Below are 21,352 nucleotides of genomic sequence, written 5' to 3'. Positions count from 1 at the left end.
TGTGTTTTCATGTTTTATGGGGACTTTCCATTGGCATAATGATTTTTATAGCTACTGTTCAAACTGTATATTCTATCCCCTTACACTAAACCTACCCATCACAAAAAATGTATTTGTTATTCCCTCATGGGGACCAAAATTCCCCCACAATTACAAGGATTTCTGATATTGCAATCTTTGTGGTGATATTTTGTCCACATAACGTAGGGTTTACCTGGACCACACACACACATGCTGGATTATAATGATTTTTATGTGAAGTTCACAACGTATTTTTGGAAGGAAACGAACACGCAGGGTTATAATGATATAATGATATTTATGAACAAAGAATACTAGGCTATCCCCTAGACGTCCCCGTTTTCCGGGGACAGTCCCGGTTTTTGGTGTTCTGTCCCCGACTGGAGCTGTCCCCGGAAATGTCCCCGTTTTACAGATCGTTCAAAACAACCCGCAGATATTTTGCAAAAAAGCGCCCAAACAACGGACAGCAGCAGCCTGCTGGTTATAGGAGCAACCGTGTATTTTCACCAACAGATGGCGCTGTGAGATACGCTGACTCATGCTTGGTCGCGCGCGCCGCTAAGTTACTTCGTGAAGAACGTAACCGAGAGCAGAGCGCCATTGTCGTCAAATATCAAAAGAAACATCGTTATCGCTTTCAAGGTTAACATACTAACTATTCATGTTAAATTAAAGTAATACTGTTTGTATGTTATTTATAACAGGGCCTTAACAGGGTGCGCACAAACGTAACAAAACATTTGAAGTAAAAACTGAAATGTTAAAATATTTGTTAAATAGTTTTATTTATCATATTTATGTTGTTTTATTTTTGAAATGTGTTTTTAAGTCGTGTTATAATATTGTTTTGAAATGCTTGTTTTTTTTTTGTTTTTTTTTACAATGGTTACTATTAACTGTTCATTGTTTTTTTTTTTTTGCGGGTGCGTTGAATTGTATTAAATCCTGACCAAAAACCCTAACTAAATCATAATAATTATTAATGTTAATAATAATATAGGGAGCCCACAGCAACAACAAAAACATTCAAAAAAGTATTGTCCTAATTAAAGGATAATAACAAATTATATTTTTGTGATATTTTGACCACTCAAATAGGAAATGTCCCTGGTTTCCATTTCAGAAATCTGGTCACCTTACCCTAAACAAAACCCTCACAGAAAAAAAAGAAAAGAAAAAAAAAAACATAAAGTAGTATGATTTATAAGCTGTTTTCCTCAAGGGGACCAAAATGTGCCCAAGATCAACAATCATTGTCATTAACACACCAAGTATTTAGAGTGATGACAGTTTAAAGATCAGAAATGAAATTCATTTGAAGATTTTTAATCTGAGCATGATGTGAAGACGCTAAGCTTTTCTTAGATGGTCATTGTCAGATCACACCAATACTGGTCAGTATTTTAGAACAAAAAAATTTATATTGTTTAGAGAAGTTTGATTTGACAAAATATCAAGTAAAAAGTGCCCCTAAATGAAGTAACCTTCTAATATGAGTTTGCAATATTTAATTTATATTTTCTATAATTTCTAGATCTTCAGGAAGCACCAATCAGTAGCTCTGGAGTCGTCTTCACTGCTGAGGCTCAGGTGGAGCAAGAAGTCCTGCAACCTGCAGTCCTTGACATGCCAGCAAATCCATCAGCAGATGACAACACTGACTCTCCAGTGAACCCCACAGTATATGAGAGCTTTGATTCTGCAGCGAGTCCCTCAGTATATGAGAGCTTTGAGTCTGCAGTGAATCCGGCACCAGAAAACGACATTGAGTGTGCAGCAAGTCCCAAAGCAGATGAGAACATTGATTCTTCAATGAGTTCTGCAGCAGATGGGGACATTGATGCTGCAGTGAATCCAGCACCAGAAAACGGCATTGAGTGTGCAGCAAGTCCCAAAGCAGATGAGGACATTGATTCTTCAATGAGTTCTGCAGCAGATGGGGACATTGATGCTGCAGTGAATCCAGCACCAGAAAACGGCATTGAGTGTGCAGCAAGTCCCAAAGCAGATGAGGACATTGATTCTTCAATGAGTTCTGCAGCAGATGGGGACATTGATGCTGCAGTGAATCCAGCACCAGAAAACGGCATTGAGTGTGCAGCAAGTCCCAAAGCAGATGAGGACATTGATTCTTCAATGAGTTCTGCAGCAGATGGGGACATTGATGCTGCAGTGAATCCAGCACCAGAAAACGGCATTGAGTGTGCAGCAAGTCCCAAAGCAGATGAGGACATTGATTCTTCAATGAGTTCTGCAGCAGATGGGGACATTGATGCTGCAGTGAATCCAGCATCAGAAAACAATATTGGCTGTGCAGCGAATCCCGAAGTTAATAGAGACATTGACTCTGCCTGGCATCACACAGAATTTCAGAATAAGAGTAAGTTTACTGCCATTAACCAAAATCACATTTATTTAGCCGTATCATCATTTTAATCATTTTTTTTGCAGTTCACTTTAATAGTCCTCCAGTGTGCCAAATGTAGTCTATTAATTGATATTAGACAAATAAAATAAATATATGAATACAAATATAAGAATCAGAAAATGTTAATCATAAAACAAATACAAATAAAACTTCCCTTTACTTCTTTTACTTCCCTTTTAATAGATTGCATTTCCCATCGGTACACATTCGGTGAGGAGCTGGGCAGAGGTTCATTTGGCTCAGTGCAAAAAGGGGTTCGCATCAAGGATGGTCTTAAGGTATTTCTTTTTTCTTACACTGCACTACTTTACAAAACTACAGTTGAGGATTCATGACTGCAATGAAATGACCCTTGTGCACATCTTAATCGTTAATTCTTTGTCTTGTTAATCAGGTGGCAGTGAAATGTGTCCAAAAGAGATCAAAAACAAAATATATCAGCACTGTAAGTAGGCTGCACTCTCAGTTTTCTCTTTTTAGTCACTGTTTTCAGTTTATAATATCTTACTCTATTTTAATCATGGATAACAAATTATTTTTCAATAGGAAAACTGCCTTATACCAACAATTTAACCATCATATTTTCTTTTAGCCTTTTTATCCCAAACCCCTTCCTTTAGAAATCGCTTTGGCAGTCATCGCCAATAGGGCTCCCAGCTGTCCTAATATAATTGAGGTGCTGGACTGGCAGGACGACCAGGACCATTATGTTATGGTCATGGAGCACCCCTCGCCAAGCATGGATTTGCGTGCATTCCTGAGTCTCAACAAAGGTGCCCTCAAGGAGCACATAGCACAGCACATTATGCGGCAGGTTATTAATGCCGTTAGCATTTGCTGTTACCGGGGTGTTTTTCATGGCGACATCAAGCTGTCTAACCTGCTTATAAACGTGAAGACGCTGGAGGTCAAATTAATCGACTTTGGGTGTGGGGACCTCATGAGCGATTCTGCCTATAAGTCCCGCCGTGGTATGTATTATGCACCGCTTTGCTATCAAATGAATTAGAACACTCAATCGCATCTTGTATATAGTCAAAATACTTTTATTTATAATCATCATACATAATCTCTTTTCTTAGGCACACAACAGTACATCTCCCCAGAGTATTATGACACGGGCAGGTACCATGCAAAACCCGCTACAGTCTTTTCACTGGGGGTGCTTCTGTTCACAATGGTGAATGGGCATTATCCAACAGACCAAGACAAGTCCAACCTCATAAACTATTTCTGGTCCAAATTTGCTGTGTCACAAGGTTAGTTGTTAATCAAAGAACAAGTGGTTAAATATAGCATGTGTACAATTTAAGGTAATAATCAAATTTCTCGTATCTTTTTGCACAGAATGCTGTCATTTCATGCGGGCTTGTCTACGGCGTATTCCAGAGTACAGACTTCTTCTGGATCATATGCATTGCCATGACTGGTTATTGTTGCGTTTGTCACATAAATAGAATGCATAGAATGATCAATAGGTAGACATGCTATGTTCAAAAATTTGAATTTAGTTCTTCAAGAATTTTACCTCTTTTTCATGCATATGCCTTTATATGCTTTCTAGTGTGTTGATAAAGCTTTTTCATGTTTTTTCTTTTCAGGTCACGGCATACAACACGGAGAAAATAAGAAAATGGCCACCTTGCACGCCAGCTAGAGCGGTCGGAAGGTCTTATGGAGGAGGGTGAAGAGGCCAGACCAAGTCAAACGCCTTGGTCAGGTCGATGAAGGCGAGGTACAGGGGACGTCGCTGTTCGCGGCACTTTTCCTGCAGCTGCCTGAGGGAGAACACCATGTTGATGGTTGATCCCGGAAACTTGGCACGGAACCCACACTGTGACTCGGGATACACACGGTCAGCAAGTACCTGCAGGCGGTTGAGGACAACCCTGGCGAAGGCCTTTCCCACAATGCTGAGGAGAGAGATCCCACGATAGTTGTTACAGTAGCTGCGGTCGCCCTTGTTCTTGTAGAGCGTGACGATCTTTGCATCCCGCATGTCTTGGGGTATCGTTCCCTCTTCCCACCACTGTAGCAAAAGCTCATGGAGATGTCCAAGGAGGGAGCTCTCTTTTGTGGCCTTCACAACCTCTGGTGGGATTCTGTCACTGCCTGGTGCTTTCCCGCAGGACAGCGAGTCAATGGCTTTACTGACCTCCTTGATGGTGGGTGGCGAGTCCAGTTCTTCCATGGTGGGCAGTGGGGTGGTGTTCTCCATGGCTGTGTCGGTGACAACATTCTCTCTAGAGTACAGCTCCCCGTAGTGCTCAACCCATCTCTCCATCTGCTCACCACGGTCCTTGATGATGTCGCCGGAGGTGGACTTGAGGGGTGTCTTCTCACAGTGCTCTTAGATGGCGGCTGTCCGAGATGGAGCAGAGGAGTCGCCACCAATCGCCATGGGCCGGTGCCTGTGGCCGTCCACCATGATGGGGAAGAAGCAGGGAACGGGGGACTCGCTGCCGGCTGCCCGCAACCGGAGGAGCCATCGCCGAAGCGGAGGAGGAGGATCTCACAGCCCAACCCTCTACGCACACCGTGGCAATAGAATCTCCATTGGCTATTAAAAAAGACATGGATATATTATATTATATTTATATTATTTATTTTATTTGTTGTTTATTTGAATAGGGACAGATACAAAATCGACATAGATTATTACATAAAGAACAATCCGATGCATGTATTAAAGTGTTTATAGCCAGGGCTAATTCGTAACACCTGTCCCTAGTAAGGCTTTTAACAGTTAAGATAATGAAGAAATCATTTAAAAAATAAGAAAAAAATTACACTGAATACAATAAAATGTCCAGAAACCAGTTTGCACCAGAAAAGATAAATATAACAGATAAACACATGTCCTCAAACTCACACAGGGTCACACCTCACATACACCCAGCTACACATCTCATACGGCATGATCACACTGCTGCTGCTGTAAGAACCAAGCTTTTGTTACTTTTTAAAAAGTGGACAGTTTAGTTAAAGTTTTTATATTTGTGGGAAGCCAATTCCACAGATTGGCTCCTTTCACAGAAAAAAACATTTTGGGCAAAAGATGTTTTACAAAAGGGAACTTTACAGTCTCCACATGTAGCAGCTCTTGTTGATCTGGAAAATTCCAGTCTGTTCACAAATTTACAGTGGCTCAGGTGCAAGTCCAGTCAAACATTTAAAAAACGTTATGTGTCTACGATTAATGAAATTAACAAAGTTTAAGATTTTATGTTTACTTAAAATGTAACAATGATGAAATCGAATAGGCTTTTTATCTAAAATTTTTAGGGCACGGTTATAAAGCCTCTCAATAGGCCTTAGAGTAGTTTGGCTAGTCAGGGACCAAACAGTGGTGCAGTACGACAAGTGGGACAGGATCATAGCGCTCAGAAACACATGAGCACATTCAAATGTCAGATGGTTCCTGATCATTCTGAAACAATTCAGACTGGCCTTCTAAAACTGGTAGAATCTAAAACTACTCCTAAATATTTTTCTCGTTCTACCTGATCGATGAGTTCACCATTCATTTTAATGTTAAGATAATTTATTATCCCCGTTCTTTTTTATAGAAAAACACATAGATTTCGGTTTCCTCAGATTAAGTAAAACATGATTTGTTAAGCCAATTAGACACTTTCTCAAGACTTTTGGTCAGTGTACTGCCGATAACAACAGGGCTTTTACCGGACACATAAACCACAGTGTCATCGGCATACATCTGAAAGCCAACTTCAGGACACACTTCTGGCAGCTCGTTCACATACAGGCTGAAGAGGACAGGCCCCAGTATGGTTCCCTGAGAGATTCCGGTCTTAATTTAACATGGGGCAGATTTTACATGATCAATAACCACACATTGTTCGCGACCCTGTAAGTATGACTCGAACCATGATAATGCCTGGCAGAGCCGGCCCAGCCACTAAGCGAACCTTGCAATTGCAAAGGGCCCCGTGGCCAGCAGAGGGCCCCCTAGAGTCATTGCTGAAAAAAAATCATACATCAAAAGTAACATAAAATAAATAAATAAAAATAAAGAAAGAAATGGGCCTACAGTGCTCTTTATCAGGCATCATGATAAGCACAGTTGTTATTTATTTAGTTCTTTATTATGGCGAGTTCCCCGCTAATCTTGACCCCTGACTGACCCTGTGATGTCAGTCACATCATGTCACTCGTCAGTCAGTGACTCCGACGTCGACGATGTCTGACAACAAGAAACGAAAATATCTTTCTGGCCATGAAAAACGACAAAAGAAGAGCCTGGAAGAAGAAAAGAAGCAAGAAGATAAAGGTACGTAAACCTGTAGGCTTAATTTTCCGATACCTATGTATGTATGGATAATCTGCAGTCTAAATATAAGTTAGTCTCTCTCGCTCGCAGTATAGCGAGGCGGTTGTTATAGCGAATAAAAACCGCCTCGCAGCTCGCTATAGATTATCCCTCTAATTACATGGATACCTACCAAATCAATAAATAATTTGACACAAAATATTGATTGAAAAAGGAGTTTATTGATTTAAAAACGATTGTTGCTTCCGCTAAAGAAAATAGTCCGTTCCGCGTCCATAGCAACGCTCTGCTCAACGGTGCGTTATAGCTACTTCACAGCGGGCTGTTATCAAGACGTAACAGACCCGCATTCTACATTGGAATTCAACCAAGCCATGTAATAAATGCTAATAACATGCTGCATAAAATTAGTTTAGTATTATACCATTTGTTGTGATGTTAAAGCATTTAACAGAACAATACAACCCCAGTTTGGCTTCTTCACTAAAGGGCTAACATTAATTTACTCCTTATGTCCCCTTTCCAGGGGCACTATTAAAGTATATGCTGCCAGTAAGCAAAGCTCCAGCTGTTGGTGAGTATAAAGGTACTGTAAAATGATAACCTTCTGCATTTTAAAAAATTAAGTCTAACTTTATGTATAATTATTTTCTTTATTGCAGCTCCATCAACCACTCCTTTTCCTGGTTCACAACACAGTCATGTCACCCAAGAAGACACAAATACACAAGTTTGGATTTTAATAGTTCTATTGAAATGTTACCTAATTCTTATTATTGTTACTTTTAATCTTGTTTGTGGTGTTTTAGATATTGTTAATTTTGTTTATTTGAAAAGTTAAAACATTTAAATGTTCTATTTATTATTTTATATAATAGTTTATTTAAATGTATTAAATATTACTCTATTTGCTCTATTTCATTTCAATTATATATAGGCTGTTGTTTGTGCCTCTTAAACTCTTGTGTCAATTAAAAATGTTTCTTTGATTGTCAGTGAAAATCACTTTATCAGTCTTTTTATTCAGCAAGTTCAGCAGTGTGTTCATTGCACTGCACTGCCATTCAGCTCAGTGGTATCATAATTTTACTGTTAGACATCAAACATGGAACTCAACTCAAGAACTCAAGGTCTTTTATTGTCATTCTGTACATGTTGCCACATAAGAATGAAATACGTACTCAGGACCAGCAGCGTAAAAAAGAAAATTAGCATACAGTATACATAGAATAATTAAAACATAATTTAATAGACAAAAAAATAAAATAAAAACATAGTAGATATAATATGTACAGTATAGTTATAAGGTAGTCATTGCTTTTCTTTAGGCCTTACTTAAAACGGTCAAAGGGGCCTCCAACCAAATTTTGCTTAGGGCCCCCAAAGGTCTAGGGCCGGCTCTGATGCCTGGTGTGACATATTATAAGACTTTTTTATATAAGAGTTTTGAGATAAGACGGCTATGGTTTACTGTGTCGAATGCCCTCTTTAAGTCCAGGAATACTGCACCCACAGTTTCCTCGATCAAGCGGCTGCACAACATTTTCCAATAATGTGCAGATGGCTGATTCAGTGGAATGGTTCTGTCTGAAACCATACTGTTGAGGGTGTATATACTGATGTGTTTCTAAATATTGAGTTAGCTGTTCTGAAACAATTTGTTCTATTATTTTTGACATTACCGGAATATCTCTGAAACTGCAAGGCTTGTGAGTTGCTCCCAGTCAGCAGTAGTGAGAATTTACCAATGGTGGTCCATGGAGGGACAAACCACAAACCAAAGACAGGGTGTTGGGTGCCCAAGGCTCATCGATGTATGAGGGCAATAAATGGCTGTCCTGTCTGGTCCGAGTCAACAGGTCTATTGTGGCGCAAGTCTGACAAAATGTTTAATGTTGGTTATGGGAGGCATTGCACTCTGCTTCATAGCAGACCTAACCGAGTACATGATGACCCCGACCACCATCAAAACCGCCTACAATGGGCATGTGAGTATCGGAACTGGACCTTGGAGCAGTGGAAGAAGGTTGCCTGGTCCAATGAGTCCCGTTTTCTTTTACATGTGGTCAGCCATGTACTACCCAGTGTTAATTACGTTGACAAATAATTTGTCAAATATTTTCATCAACAAAAAAAATTCCCAAACAGAAGACTATGACTAAAACGAAATCAAAACTTGCTGTCAAAATTAACGCTGGTGCGCCATTGACCTGGGTAAGTAATGGCACCAGGATGTTCTGTGGGACGATGATAACCCGGTGAAGGGAGTGTGATGCTCATCTAGGCAATGTTCTGCTTGGAAACCCTCGGGCCATTCATGTGGACGTAAATTTGACACGTGCCACCTAGTGGAAGTGGCATTTTTCAGCAGGATAATGCACCCTCAAAGCAGCTTTCCAGGGATAAACAGGAAATAATGATTCAATGATACTAATGTTAGCAAATGAGACCTTATTGACATAGTTTTTACTCTTTGTATTTAAAATATTTATATTTATTATAAAAAATACTTTTAAATTATTACTCTGTTTATGTTATTGCATTCAGTTGTGGTGTCTTACTGAGCTTCAAAGCACATTCCTCTGACATACTCACACAAGAAGCTATAGCAAAAAATTTATTTCTGTCCCAGAGCTCCCGGTCTTGGCCACAATATGCCCGAGCTTCCGGTTTCAACCGATTCTGTACAGCCCAAATAAATGTTTTCTTTTTTTAATTGCGGTAATTAAAACAGCATAAGAATGCAGCATCAGTCAATAAATGGGAAAACAAGAATCTTGTTTGCTTATTTGAAAAAGCCACTCAGATATTTTTGTTGTAAGTTTAAAAGTAATGCATTACTTTACTCATTACTTGAAAAAAGTAAAATGGGTTTTTCTATAAATATGATGCTTTAATGTATTTCTAATTATATGAAAATAATTCATTACATTCACTGACTTCCTATCACATTTCCCCGGTGGACTGCATTTGAGGCACAAAATGCTAATGAGGTTCTATTGATGGCTACAAAGGTTATAGTCCGACGTGATGCACCTGGTGTTAAATATTGAGGGAGGCTTGGTGATGAATAGACACATACACTTAAAAAATAAACACACAGAGATGTTGTGAAAACACAGGTATTTTTTTGTATCTGGGTCAGATCACCATTTATGGAGATGCAACAGTCAACCATGGATCATTTACAGTCAGGAGCATCACACAACCTGAAACCGAAGAGGTGTCTTTACAAACCCACGTTCTGCTTATGAGACATAAATAATAACAATGGCATTTGATAATGATAATTAACACCTGCAAAACCTGATGGTTGGAAAATGACTACTGGATCTCAAATCACATACCTTATGTCCAGTCACAATGAACATTACAAAATGTTCTTGGCAGATGCTTTGTGGCTGTACCGACAGTATTCAGTAATCATACATAATTTTTTACATTGTGCAAAGGTTGAAGGGTTTATGAGTATAAAGTTTTACAAAAGAGGTAAGATCAGAGAGGACATTTCAATATACTAAATATTGATGAAACATTTCAGCAACACTTTACAATTAGGTTTCATTAGTTAATAAGTTGACATGAACTAAGAATTAGGCTAACAATATTTCTAGCATTTTTAAATCACAGCGCACTAACGTGAACAAACAATGAACAACTGTTTTTTTATTAACTAACATTAACAAAGATAAATAAATATTATATCAAATGTATTGCTCATTGTTAGTTCATGTTAGTTAATACTCATTTCAAATCATAGATATCAGCTAATGTCATGTAATGTTGCATTTAAAATGTAGCACATCCTATCAAATGAAATAGGGATCATACAACAACAGAACAATACAATTAAACACCATACTGAATGGTATATCACAATATGACATATCTAAATCATTTTTAGGGCAAGTTCAAAACAGAGTAAGCTGAAGACATTTTTTAATGTAAGGATGGGTGTCTAATTGTCTGAAAGCAGCCATTACAGGGACTGGAATACAAAAAGAGAAAACTGAATGGAGATTGAATGTGTTGTTTACATTTGATGACAAAGCAAAGAGGACCAGAGAGACAATGGAAAAGTCAAAGTACTTGTCAATATAATGACATGGGGAGGATTACAGATGCAAGTCCAGCTTGAATGTTGTTGTTGTTACATTTTATACTTAACAAAAAACAAAACCAGAACAACGCTGAGGGAGTGATCATTCTTCTGACTGCTGTAATCAATTTCTCGATATTATTTCCCTCTTAGGAAATGCTATTGTGGATTTTTGCTATTGGAGCAAAAATGTATATTTGCTGTCGCTTCTAAGAACCCCGGAAATGTCAAAAGGGTCCATTATGGTGATGTCTTGCCATGCTGAGTGTTAACCAGAAAGTTATTACTTAAGATTAAGCGGCACCACCAGACAATCATTTTACGTTTATGTCCACTCTCACTAAATACGTTCAAAGACAGCATCAATTACAATTAGCCTTTTTCCTTCTTCTTTTTACCCATTTTGTAATGTAACCATTGTACATGACCATTTTTATGTGCACTCTTTTCAGGAATAAACAACTGAAGAAATAACATTCCATGAATAGGTACTTCATATGACAATTAAATTAAATCACTTAAATCATATCCTTTGTGTATATTTCAAAAAGCACCAAATAAAACATGCATCAACACTTTACAATAAGGCTTTAATCAACATACAACTTACATAATTAGTTTTTTTTTTTTTACAGTTATTGTAATTTATATTAATTGTAATTTAACTGTTAATTATATAACAGTTTACGGTTATATCATTTTTTTTTTACATTAAACCTGAGCATCTGTTTACATATTAAGTAACAAACTCATTGTCTTACAAATGTTACCCAAAACAAGTGGCTTGGAATAATCGCTTTCAAAAGAATACAATCATTTGAATGAGCATTTCTAAAATGTATATTATTTGAACAAAGAGATCAAACTCCAGTATTTAAGGCTTAATTACATACTAGCTTAGCAGTGTGTCCCATTCAAACACAATTGTACAACACAATCATATACAAAAGTAATAATTTAATCCTCAGCGTGACTTGTTCTACAGAAATTCAGGTGAGGACACATCATCTGGTGAAAAGTTGAACACCTCTTTGCATGTATAGTGTGATTTAGCCGTATGATTTAAGTGTGAGAGCTTCGACCATACAAAGACACAGTCATGATTATGAAGTTCATAATAAAGGTTTCATATGACTAAAAAACCCTTCATCGTCAACATGTATACTACATTGAAAGTAGTCTTTCGCTCACCAAGGCTGCATGTATCTGATAAAACATAGTAAAATGTAATTTATTCCTGTGAAGACAATGCTGATTTTTCAGCAGCTTCCAGTCTTCAGTGTCAGATGATACTCTATGATTATTATTATTACTACTATCATCAATGAAAACAGTTGTGCTGCTTAATATTCTTGTGGAAACTGTGATACATTTTTTCAGCTTTTTTTGCAACAATGTCAAAGTTTTTACTGACACTTTTGATGCGTCAATGCACAATTGAATGCGTCCTTGCTGAATAAAAGTATGAAAAAAATCTTACCCCAAACTGATGGTTGTTTGTTTTATTCTCTCGAACTCCCTAATCTCCCTTCCCACTGTCTCTAGGATTTAGAAATAGCCAATTATCTTTTAACACTGTTGAGATTCTGTTCATCTTGTTTCTCTAACTTACTCAGTTAACTCTATGAAGTCCGACCTCTCGTTTTCACCCTCACATTCTGGGACAATGGCAGATGGGGAGACGGTGGCCATGCAGGTGGAGGCATTGGTCTCTATACTGGCTCCGGTCTCCGCGCTGGTTATTGTCCCAGTGCTGATGGTGTCCATGCTGCCAATGTGCCCACATCCACTACTACTGGTTCCCCAGAACCATGGCAGGAAATGCAGCATCTCATTGTGGAGCTCTTTGCAGCGCAGGCCGAACACCACAGGGCTCAGGGACTGTGCAAAACTGAAGATGACAAAAATCGTCAGTGCCACAGGGAGCGTCTCCTTATGCCGTGAGATGATGATGACGGTGGGCAGGACGTGCAGGTTTATCTGAAGGCTGTGGATGATAATGGTGCGGCGGCCTTTACTGTTGGATCGCGTGAAATGGCCAGCACGTCTACCTTCCAGGTAAATCGCCACATAGCTTGCAATGATGAGTAGCACCAGCAATAACAGCAACGCTAAAGCGCTGGCAATGCACGCCGTGCCTTCCAAAGCTGTAGAGCACTCGGTCTCCAGCCCAACCACGTGGTCCCACGGAGAGCGCACACAGGCTAGGACGGTGAAGACTACGGGGTTGAGCAGGGCGAGAACGCAAGCCACCAGCATGACCCAGCGGTGGAAGCGCTGGACCAGAATGGGGTAACGGAGTGGCATGCAAATAGACAGACAGGCGCTGACGGACATTAACGTCAGGGTGATCATCAAACCTCGTGCCATCACCACCTGCAAGTCAAAGAGGACCCAGCAGATGATTCGAGAAACTGGCCAACGCAGGCTGCGAAGACTGTGCACGGCTGCACCCATGATGTTGAAGCCGGACACACAGACACAATGCTGACACAACAGGACGTAACGAGGGTTTTGACGCAACTCCTGGCTGTGCCGCACTGTTGCTATGATGAGACAGGTGAAGAGACCAGTGACAATGAAAGCTCCAAAGTGGACAAACGCTTTAACGGTCTCCAAAAGCCTATTGCTTTCTGCTAGACTGGAGCTAGTGAGCCCTGAGGCAAAATACAAAAACAAATGGAGAATGAGAATAAGTCATATAAAACAGGCTAACAGTTTTTTTTATCTGGAGGAACAAATGGTCATGTTGTATTTAAGAAACTCTACAGTAATCGGACAAATACAAATTGCAGTGTGAAAAAAACTAGAAATCCACTCACCCGTTTCATCGCTGGTGTTTGACATTTTTGGGCTTTCACTTAATAAAGCTTCATTAATAAATCACATTCAAGCTTCCTCAACTTGATCCAAAACGAAAACTTTTGCCTGTCACTTGCCTTTCCCGTAGTCTTTGTCAAGCTTGTTCACAGAAATTGCTTGAGTGATTCTCACCTGCAGCCAGCGGTGTAGTCACAGCATCTCAGGTTTCTATCATCCTCCCCCATACCATGCATGGTTTTTCCTATGTTGTGACACAATACCATGTAACAGTAATTTACTGAGCGTTTGGGGGGTGGGGGGTGTTTTAACCACATGCTCATAAATAACGCAAGTCTCGTTATCTCACGCATACGTTATTTAACCCTTAATCGTCCCTTGGGGTCCAGCTGACCCCACTGGACTTTCCTCCATTTTTTAAAAGTGTTCCATTCATCTCAGGGCCATGAGACTCGGTGACTTTTCCTAAATAATCTATCTAAACATCCACAAAAAATCTGGGCTTGATTTGGTTGTTCTAAAGTTGTGTAAAAATTTTTTTTTACCGTTTAAGTCCCTCGGGGTCAGATTGACCCCACATTGAAAATGAATGGGAAAGTGTAAAAAATAAAAAAATTTCACTTTTTTTGTCAATTTTTTTTTACTAAATCCAGTATAAATCAGAAAATTTCCACATTTATATCAAGGTCTGGTCCTAGCGCATAAACACAAAGTAGAACGAACTTTCTATCTCATACACACACATAAACACACACACATATGTGTGTGACTGCAACAGAGAGTATTTAATTGAAATTGGCAAATAAAATCAACAAAACTGGCATAAATCTGAAAGATTTTCATACATAAATGAAGTACTAATACTAGAGCACAAATGCAATATGGAACAAGCATGTTCACTCACACGCACACACACACAAACACAAGTGTCTGGAGCATTTTTTTGGATTTTGGCAATGAATGGGAAAATGTAAAAAATGCTTTTTTTCACTTTGTTTGTAAAAAAAAATCAACTAAATTCAGTATAAATCTGAAAATGTCTACATTTATATCAAGATCTGGACCTAGAGCATAAACACAAAGTGGAACGAACTTTCTGTCTCATACACACACGCGCACACACACACACACACACACAAACACACACATGTGTGTGACTGCAACAGAGAGCATTTTTATAGAAACTGGCAAATAAAATCAACAAAACTGGCATAAATCTGAAAAAATTCCATACATAAATGAAGGACAAATACTAGAGCACAAATGCATCATGGAACGATCATGAAAAAGAGATGGAAAAGGGCAAATAAAAGAAAGATGAAAGGCAGCTTAACTTTTGCATAACTTCCCTATGGACCTCTATTGGATAATGTGGTCATTGCACTCTCTTTCTCTTTAACTATAATTCCTAAAGTTTTTCCACAAACCTACAGATGGCGGTATTCTATCCCTAACACATAGAGCAATGTCCAAAAACTATTTATATTTATTTAAGATCATCATTCAAGTGATTTTTTCATAAAAAAATAATTTTTAATGAGCCAATTTATGACATAGTTAAGTATTTGTGCAGTAAATAGGTAAAAAACTACCAAATACCCACAAAAACACAGCATAAATGTATAGTTGAGAAGTAAATAAAAAAAATGATATATAGTTTTCCATGTAAAAAAATTATATTTCCTTATGCAATCACTCTGTAAAAGTTTGGGGTCTATCTGACCCCAAGGGACTCAAACGTAAACCCTACTTGAGGGGCGATTAAGGGTTAAAAACGATTAACCAGAGCGGAGATGATAATTTGGCACTTCTCCCATGACTGAATATGTGAGATGTTATTTGTGTTGCCAGGTTTAATTAATCGCCATGGTTGTAATGTTATGCTAAAAGGAATCCAGGAATAGAGAAGTCAATTAAATAAATGGTTTGGATTTTTTTCCCTTAAGAAACTGGGCTAAATAGTATTTTTATTCCAGGGTTTTTACTAAATGAAAGAATGAAAAAAAAGAAAAGAAAATATTTATTATAGAAATGCAAAATGTATTTTTAACGAACAAGACAAGGCTGTTTTGTAATAACATAACATTCAATGTTTCTATATTACAAATATTAGGTTCCTCTTCACAAAAATTGGCATCTGAGCAGGACAATACCGTTGGAACTGTGGGAGTTATCAATTATGTCTGGAAAATAAAACTCGCATGCTGGTAAAATCTCTTTGGAAATGTATTGAAAAAACAGTTTGTCTTACAAGTTGTGAAATGTAAAGTACATTAGTTTTTTCTGTCTCAAAACTGGACTTTGGCTAAAAAACATTTAGATTCAAGCAAATGTAATAGTCTTCCAGATGTACAACAAAGTCAATGTGCACAAGTCTCAATCAGACTTTGAATTGGGTCTTAAGACATTTACTCTAAAGGAACAGAAGAGGAACTTGGCTCATTTTTATCCTCACAGGGCTGATTCTCCTTTTGCTTCCTGCGGCTAATCTGCATCTGCAGCTGCAGCTTGTTAGTGAAGAAAACTGTCCTCCAGCCAACCTCCTTAGCTAAAGCTTCCACTGTTGGAGTCACAGTGTCACAATGCTTTCTTACTGTCTGCTCCCAGAACTCCTCGGAGTTACAAAGCTGAATGGGGGAAAGAAAAGAAAACAAAACAGAAAGCACATACACTTCAATGTAACCAATTAACATACATATAAACAGTCATTTCAAATCTATAGTTAATTAAAAACACTATGTGAATTTGTCTCAAGTGTGCTTGAGCTATATTATTTAAAATGAATGCCACTTGGGTTGGTTTAATGACACTTTAAAACTGCAACGGGATTACAATAGGCCTTACCTCTCTAAACTTACGGCAGGTGCGTGAAAGACCTGAAATGTCTTCAAGGTCTAAATGTGCCATGATGGTGAAAAGTAAAGCATTGGGGAGACGGGCAATGTAATCATAGTGGCCTTGGCATAAGTTTTTGGAGTACTGCAAGATGTGAGGACCAAATACCATGGCCACTTGATCTGGATGAGAGAGACCAGGATGTCATTGAATGAGAAACTGGCTACTTTAAAGGTGCAGTGTATGAATTTTAGCGGAATCTAGTGGTGAGGTGAATTGACCTATCGGTAAGCCCCGCCCCTCGAATGCAGATGAGCCAATGGCAGTTGAGTATCAGTTGCGCTGGGACCAGAACTCGGAACTTACGGAGGTTTCAGCGCCATAGAGATACATTGGTAAATCCGAAGCTCTCATCAGTTTGATGGTGTTTATGCTACGAAAATGGTAAAACGATGTGCCTGGGGTAATTTAACACTGATTCCAGGTATTCTGAGAGGATTTTCTGTTGGTCATACTCTCATTATGTTACGATTAAAGTTACTGAGTCCCTGCTGACATACAAACCAAAATAACGAACTGTTCTCACGTCATGTAACGTTAACAAAAAACGATGTGTTTTTGTATATATTTTTTTATATTTATATGAGTTTAGATATGTTTGAAGTCTTCATTATCTGTCTTACTAAGGAGGACTTCTATTTTGATGGGTATTATACATAGACTGTAAAAAAATATGGACGTAGTGTCACCCGTAGGATTCTGATGAGCAGTTTTGAAGTGTAAAGTAGGGACGAGCTGGCAGTTGCCATCTTGGCAGCGTGTCACTCCCGGATAACAGAAAATGGGCAAAAAGGCGGGACGTGGGCGGAGCTGAAGTGACGCGATGACTAACAGACAGCAGATAAATGGCTATCCACCTGTCACTTGAATTGGCCACGCCCTTAATTATGCAGAACTTTAATGCTTTATATGTAAACGAATGAGTTATAAAAAAAAAATCACCCCCCTTACAGTTGTCATGAAGGGCAAAATTAGCTGTATAGACCAAAACCACAATTTGTACCAGGCTGTAAACATGTTTTATTCTGCTGTAAAGTTGGGCATTTTAACATGGGGCTCAATGAGATTCTGCTCCCTTCTGGAGCCTGTTGATGAATTGCAGTTTATGTCACTTCCGTATTGGCTTCAAGAGAAACTGCGTGAGGTTGCCGCTTGGTATTATAGTATACGGGTAGTGAAAGGGAGAGCTGTTTGGGAGAAGCATAATGTTTCAGATACAAAATGTACAGCTTACTAGCACCCTCGAAAAGGCACACGGTCTGTATATGTTTGTTTACTGTTAGTAGTTGTATGAGTGTTTTTGTATAATTTGCTATGTATGTTAATGATAATGCAACGGAGAGAGAAAGTTTGTGAATGAGACGTTAATGCGCACTTCTGCTTTGTTTGTTCAACTCTTACGGTGATTTTTTTGGAGTGAAAAAAGATGTAATAAACTTCATAAACCATCAGTTAAAGGGATAGTTCACCCAAAAATGTATATGACAATCTTCTCTAAGACGAATAAAATCTGAGTGAGTTATATTAAAAATGTTCTCGCTAATCCAAGCATTATAATAGCAGTAATAGTTGCTCTGCTTTTGAAGTCCATACAAAATGCATCTGTCCGTCAAATAACGTGCTCCACGCGGCTCCGGGGTGTTAATGAAGGCCTTCTGAAGCGAATCGATGCGTTTGTGTAAGAAAAATATCCATATTTAAAAATGTATTTAATTGGCTATGGCTCTGCATCAGCCATCCCCGCGCCATCACTTCCGGCGAATAAGGTCAAAATACATGCAAAAGACCGGCGCAATCATAGATATATACAAAGATTCCTTATTAGTGCCTGCGCGGATCGGTCGAATTAATATATCTTTGATCGTGCCAGTATTTTGACCTTATTCGCCGGAAGTTATGGCGCTGGGAATACTAGATGACATTCGTCTGATAAGAGGTAAAAAAATACCATAAATACTGTTCGGTTTTTTGTAGAAACCGATCGTTTCGTGTCTTAAAGGGTTAGTTCACCCAAAAATGAAAATTCTGTCAGTAATTACTCACCCTCATGTTGTTCCAATCATGTAAGACCTTCGTTCATCTTCGGAACATAATTTAGTATATTTTTGATGAAATCTGAGAGCTGTCTCACTCCTCCATAGGCTTTCAGAGGGACTGAAACGTGATGGCCCAGAATAGTAAGTAAAAACGTCATTTAAGGAGTCCAAATGACTACAGTGGCTCTGTATTAAGTCTATCATGCGACGAAAATACTTTTTGAGCGGAAAAACAACAAAAATAACGACTTTATCACACTATTATTGTTGTTCAATTTGAGCCTCTGACGAGAGTTCGCGGGAGTGCCACGACGCATGCGCGAGAACTGAGATTACGGCGTTCTTCTTCTACTACTACTTGACTGGCTGCTCACTCTTTCGGAGTAGGGTTAATCTCAGTTCTCGCGCATGCGTTGTGGCACTCCCGCAAACTCTCGTCAGAGGCTCAAATTGAACAACAATAATAGTGTGATAAAGTCGTTATTTTTGTTGTTTTTCCGCTCAAAAAGTATTTTCGTCGCATGATAGACTTAATACAGAGCCACTGTAGTCATTTGGACTCCTTAAATGACGTTTTTACTTACTATTCTGGGCCATCAAGTTTCAGTCCCTCTGAAAGCCTATGGAGGAGTGAGACAGCTCTCAGATTTCATCAAAAATATACTAAATTATGTTCCGAAGATGAACGAAGGTCTTACATGGTTGGAACAACATGAGGGTGAGTAATTACTGACAGAATTTTCATTTTTGGGTGAACTAACCCTTTAAGACATCAATAGGTCACCGATAGGTCAATTGCAATGACCCACCACTCAACCCTCTCTTTCGAAGCACATAGAGAGGCTACGGGGGGCGACACAAGACAAAAATGGAGAGAGCAGAGAGTGACTAGCGCTCTGTAGAGAAGTTTGTCCGTTTAGGGCTACTGTAGAAACATGACGGCGCAAAATGGCGATTTCACTGTAAGGGGATCCGTGGTGTATGTAGATAGAAACGGCTCATTCTAAGGTAAAAAAAACATAACAGTACATTATGTAAGGTCACCACTGAAAATATAGTTATGGATATTATATTGCATTTCTGTCAATAGATCCTCATAAATACTACACACTGCACCTTTAAGAGACTTTACACACTTTATTTGAATGTAAAATCTAAAATAGTAAGCAAGCACAAAGAAATTTGCTGAATAACTTACTTTGCAGATGGCTGTCTTCTAAAAAGTCTTCATGTGATTCTCTCAGTTGTCCTGGTGGTGTGTTCCTGCAGTCTGATCTCAAAGAAATCTTCCACCAGCTCCAAATCACCTGCAGTGAAGGATATGCATAATTATCATAAATAATAGTCAACAATAAAACTGAAACAAAAGACCTACACTGTTTTCTTTTAAGATGCAAAGTGGCTTTTAGTCAGGGAAACAGTTCTTCAGAGCTACTTTAATGATCATCTCCAGAGTGATATGTTGTAGGATCCTGAGTAGTAACTAAAAGTTTCTTTATGTAAAATATAGTTTTACATATTTTTTTACACTTCAGTGTGATATTTACAGCTACAGTAGTTTAGCATGTTCTGTGAGTGTCCACTGTCCAGGTAGCAGGACACTTGGCACGTTTTTTTTATTACCTATTTTTCGCCATCACATCGGATATTTTAGTAATAACTATGAATTAGGTATCATTCAAAATATTAAACACTAAAAATTCATGTGAAAACGGTTTTAAAATAGGACATGGTGATATTTTAAAACTTTTTAGTGGGCTCAATTTTTCAAATTTGGAAATTGATTGTTTAGTTCAGTGCATTTGCTTTACAGTAAACGTAAACTTCCATAACCTTTTTACACATGAATTTTTTGAAGTGCTTTTGCAATAGTAAAGACCAAAATAAAGACCAACTTTGTATTCCAAATCATTCATGAATTACCACCATTTACTCTAGGCTCAGATCTATGCGCATGCGCAAAATAAATTTTTACAGCCAAAAGTCTACTGATGCCAAAAGTCGGATCTGATGAAGACACAAATGTGTTAATTTAATTTATTAACCAGTTTAATTCCAGTGGTAATATGTGTGTAAGTTAAAATGTAGCATTGCGTTTGGACGATCCAGGTGAAGAGATAAATACAAATAGCAACATGTTGGTCATAAAGCTGCCTCAAGAGTAAGGCATTGGTGTTAAAAAAATAAAATAAAATAAAATAAACTCGACAAACCTCAGTCGGTGTAATTGCAAAGTGGAAATAGTCCTTCATTGGTGCAGGACCTTGTCCACTCAGCTCAAACAGAGTTTCACCCAGCAAGCTCGCCATTCCCGGATACCGACCGTTGACGCGTTACCAGGACAACAGAGACTCCACGTGGGTTCACACTCGTCGCCGTATTTTTCCCTGATTTTTCCAGCACATTCGATAAGTGGCTGGATGCTGTTCCTACTAAATGGACAAGTTTCTCTTTATCAGATAAATACTCACATTTTCACGAAAACTGTGGCACTCCATATTACAGTGTCGCGCACCAACGGAAGCAGGTGACAGGTCTTTGGCGGCGCTCGAAACAATCATTGTTATTTTGAATCAATCTACGGATGTCCATCGAAAACATTACTGTACGCTATTCGGTAGTTATAGGTTGTGCTCGTCGGTCATCGTCTCTACTTACCCCTTGTCATAACAGATGGTTTGAATACTCATGTCAATGCACTGTTTCCGTTATATGGGACAATTACGGCTGCAACATAAAATGTGAAAAATGAACAACTG

The 21,352-nt window shown here is 38.6% G+C and overlaps 2 protein-coding genes across 2 annotated transcripts; both read right to left on the bottom strand.

Moving 5' to 3' along the window:
* Window positions 1–12,450: 12,450 nt before the first annotated feature.
* On the bottom strand, window positions 12,451–13,689 carry LOC307128509 (putative G-protein coupled receptor 148; the record flags this gene model as incomplete). The annotated part of the gene is made up of 2 exons (XM_079820422.1): window positions 12,451–13,499; window positions 13,665–13,689. The coding sequence occupies 2 exons, from the start codon at window positions 13,687–13,689 to the stop codon at window positions 12,451–12,453; spliced, it is 1,074 nt and encodes a 357-aa protein (XP_079676548.1).
* A 2,381-nt stretch (window positions 13,690–16,070) lies between these two features.
* fbxo36b (F-box protein 36b) lies at window positions 16,071–20,902 on the bottom strand (the record flags this gene model as incomplete). Its single annotated transcript, XM_079818538.1, has 4 exons — window positions 16,071–16,289; window positions 16,507–16,679; window positions 19,792–19,900; window positions 20,807–20,902. The coding sequence occupies 4 exons, from the start codon at window positions 20,900–20,902 to the stop codon at window positions 16,071–16,073; spliced, it is 597 nt and encodes a 198-aa protein (XP_079674664.1).
* Window positions 20,903–21,352: the final 450 nt, after the last annotated feature.

Source organism: Gobio gobio (assembly GCF_949357685.1).
Source record: "Gobio gobio genome assembly, chromosome: 6".
NCBI lineage: Eukaryota > Metazoa > Chordata > Actinopteri > Cypriniformes > Gobionidae > Gobio > Gobio gobio.
This window is presented reverse-complemented; position numbering and strand designations above follow the sequence as displayed.